Below are 2139 nucleotides of genomic sequence, written 5' to 3'. Positions count from 1 at the left end.
TATGATAGGGTAGGGTGATTATCATCTTATTTTATGTTTGGTTTGCACTTAAATGGAGGATTGGATTGCAAAGAGGATTAGTTATCTTATTCTAAAGTGGCCTCATATGCCCATCTGCGATTATTATTTAAAGTGTGTAAATGTGTATCTAGTTACATAATTTTACTAAATTTCAGCTAATATGTACTTTTAGAACCTTTTTAACCGAAATTACTGGAAAAGAAATTGACAAAATCTTTAGTGTATTGTTGAGGACACTGTTGCATAAAGGCGGAGTTTGTAATCGCACACTATTGTCCTGCTAATAGCACTAAAGAAGCAAGCTACAGGGTCATTGTTTGTTAACCTTATTGAATTTGGTCTCTTAAATGATCAATGTTCATCTAGCTTCAAGGGTTTATGTACTAATTTTAACAGCTAGGAATTGTAGGATGCTACTTGACATCCTGTGCTGAGGCACTCATTAGTATCCAAACGTTATTGTAAATGTTTGTAATGATTCCAATGGTTTTGGATCAGTTCAGGTTTATGTACAATGAGTTGTGACTTCACATGATGAATTCCGCCCAACACCTTGTATGGTAGAATCATTTATGCTCAATCTTCCTTTTAAGGAGAGGAAAAAGTTATTTCTTCATCTCTTATATGAGTGACATTAACTTGTTTCCTTAATTTGTCTCTTGATTGAAAATAAAGTGTCCTTTTCCTTTTGTAGGTATATGATGTTACTTCTTATTTGGATGAGCACCCAGGAGGTGATGACGTAGTGCTTGCATCGACAGGTAGTCTTTGCTTCCGACTGATAATTTTGTTATTAATTTTGGAGCTAAATGTGTTTACATTATGAAATAACGAATCCCCAAAATAACATGCTTCCTTTAAATTCTTTGAAGGGAAAGACGCAACAGATGATTTTGAAGATGCTGGACACAGCAAAAGTGCGAAAGAGCTCATGCAGAACTTTTGCATTGGTGAGCTTGACACATCCTCCCCAATCATCCCAGAACTTGAAATTTCCTCCAAGAAGGAAACAACTGATTACTCTCAGAAGCTCATGGACTTGACAAAGCAATACTGGGCCGTTCCTGTGGCAGTTGTTGGCATATCTGTGGTGGTTGGGTTCTTATACCTGCGTAGGAAGTAAAGCAATATGATTTTTCCCCTATTGGAAGCTGAAAGGGAAATGTTATCCCAAATTTTGAATAATAGGTGGATAAGGATTAAGAACATTTATTCATTGTTATTTTTAAAATCTGAAGGTAGGATCTGATCAATTGATTACCTTCATTGGTAATACATGCATGATAGCATTGAAAAACAGGGAAAATTCTATACATTAATACAAGGGGGACAGGTTTTTGTTGTCAAGATTGTTTGTTTCGAGTTTTGAAGCAGTTAGATGTAGGAAATTGGTGATTTTGTGGGTATACGCCCCTCAATAATAAAATACTAGTTCATGAAAGGCATTTCATCCTTGGCTACATATACCTCTCTAAACAATACACGTAAAATCGTAAGCAAATGTAAATATATAGGCACTTGGAAATCTGAATGGTTTTTCTTGAAAGGCTAACGCAGAGGAATTCTTTGCAGCTCAACATCTGGCTCTTGGTTGTACTGTTGGTCTCCTGCTGTTTCCTCTTCTTTCACTTCTAGGAATGGTATTTCTTCTTCTTCTTTTGGTTTTCCTATGATATTATCATAAGAATACCGTGTGGAGACACAAGCATAGAGAAAACAATTGAGCAGGGCCACCATGGTATATGCGCGATAGATAGAATCCAACCGACTTTGGTTTACACTATCACCAAGCCAAGTCTCATCATATCTGGATGAGCCGTAATAATCTAGAAAAGCTATGAATCCTATGTTAAGTACTGTTCCAAACCCGGTGAGTGAGCTAGTAAATACAGGTCCATATCTCCTTGAATCTGGAGCATAATGACCAAAGAAATCTTGGATGCCATCACCAGCTAATCCTTCCATTGCACCCAGGAAAAAGAACTGCAGAACCAACCAGCATGCGGATATGGGGGCAGTAGCATTCGGATCATTTGACTGGTCCTTTTTACTCAGCTTTTAACCTTGTAGACTCAACTGATGATGCAACAGCGCAGCATATTATAGAAGCCAGCATAC

General features: G+C 37.3%; 2 protein-coding genes across 2 annotated transcripts; one reads left to right on the top strand and one right to left on the bottom strand.

The window, feature by feature from the left end:
* Positions 1 to 555: 555 nt before the first annotated feature.
* Positions 556 to 1462, top strand: LOC110423426 (cytochrome b5). Its single transcript, XM_021437644.2, has 3 exons — positions 556 to 576; positions 716 to 782; positions 894 to 1462. Exons 1-3 carry the CDS (start codon positions 556 to 558, stop codon positions 1142 to 1144), a joined length of 339 nt encoding a protein of 112 aa, XP_021293319.1. The 3' UTR covers positions 1145 to 1462.
* A 107-nt stretch (positions 1463 to 1569) lies between these two features.
* On the bottom strand, positions 1570 to 1986 carry LOC149526722 (protein NRT1/ PTR FAMILY 5.1-like). The gene has a single exon (XM_089784719.1). It carries the CDS (start codon positions 1984 to 1986, stop codon positions 1570 to 1572), a length of 417 nt encoding a protein of 138 aa, XP_089640845.1.
* Between the last annotated feature and the right edge of the window lie 153 nt (positions 1987 to 2139).

The sequence above is a fragment of the Theobroma umbraticum genome, unplaced genomic scaffold (assembly GCF_002168275.2).
Source record: "Theobroma umbraticum cultivar Fairchild unplaced genomic scaffold, ASM216827v3 scaffold_20.0, whole genome shotgun sequence".
In the NCBI taxonomy this organism is placed as follows: Eukaryota; Viridiplantae; Streptophyta; class Magnoliopsida; order Malvales; family Malvaceae; genus Theobroma; species Theobroma umbraticum.
This window is presented reverse-complemented; position numbering and strand designations above follow the sequence as displayed.

What these genes read in the sequence shown, in the direction of transcription:
- LOC110423426 (XM_021437644.2), top strand. Translation starts at nt 556, where the DNA reads ATGAATTCCGCCCAACACCTT. An exon ending in TGAATTCCGCCCAACACCTT is followed by an intron (nt 577 to 715) that starts GTATGGTAGAAT and finishes TTCCTTTTGTAG; the next exon opens with GTATATGATGTTACTTCTTA. An exon ending in CGTAGTGCTTGCATCGACAG is followed by an intron (nt 783 to 893) that starts GTAGTCTTTGCT and finishes AATTCTTTGAAG; the next exon opens with GGAAAGACGCAACAGATGAT.
- LOC149526722 (XM_089784719.1), bottom strand. Translation starts at nt 1,986, where the DNA reads ATGGAAGGATTAGCTGGTGATGGCATCCAAGATTTCTTTGGTCATTAT.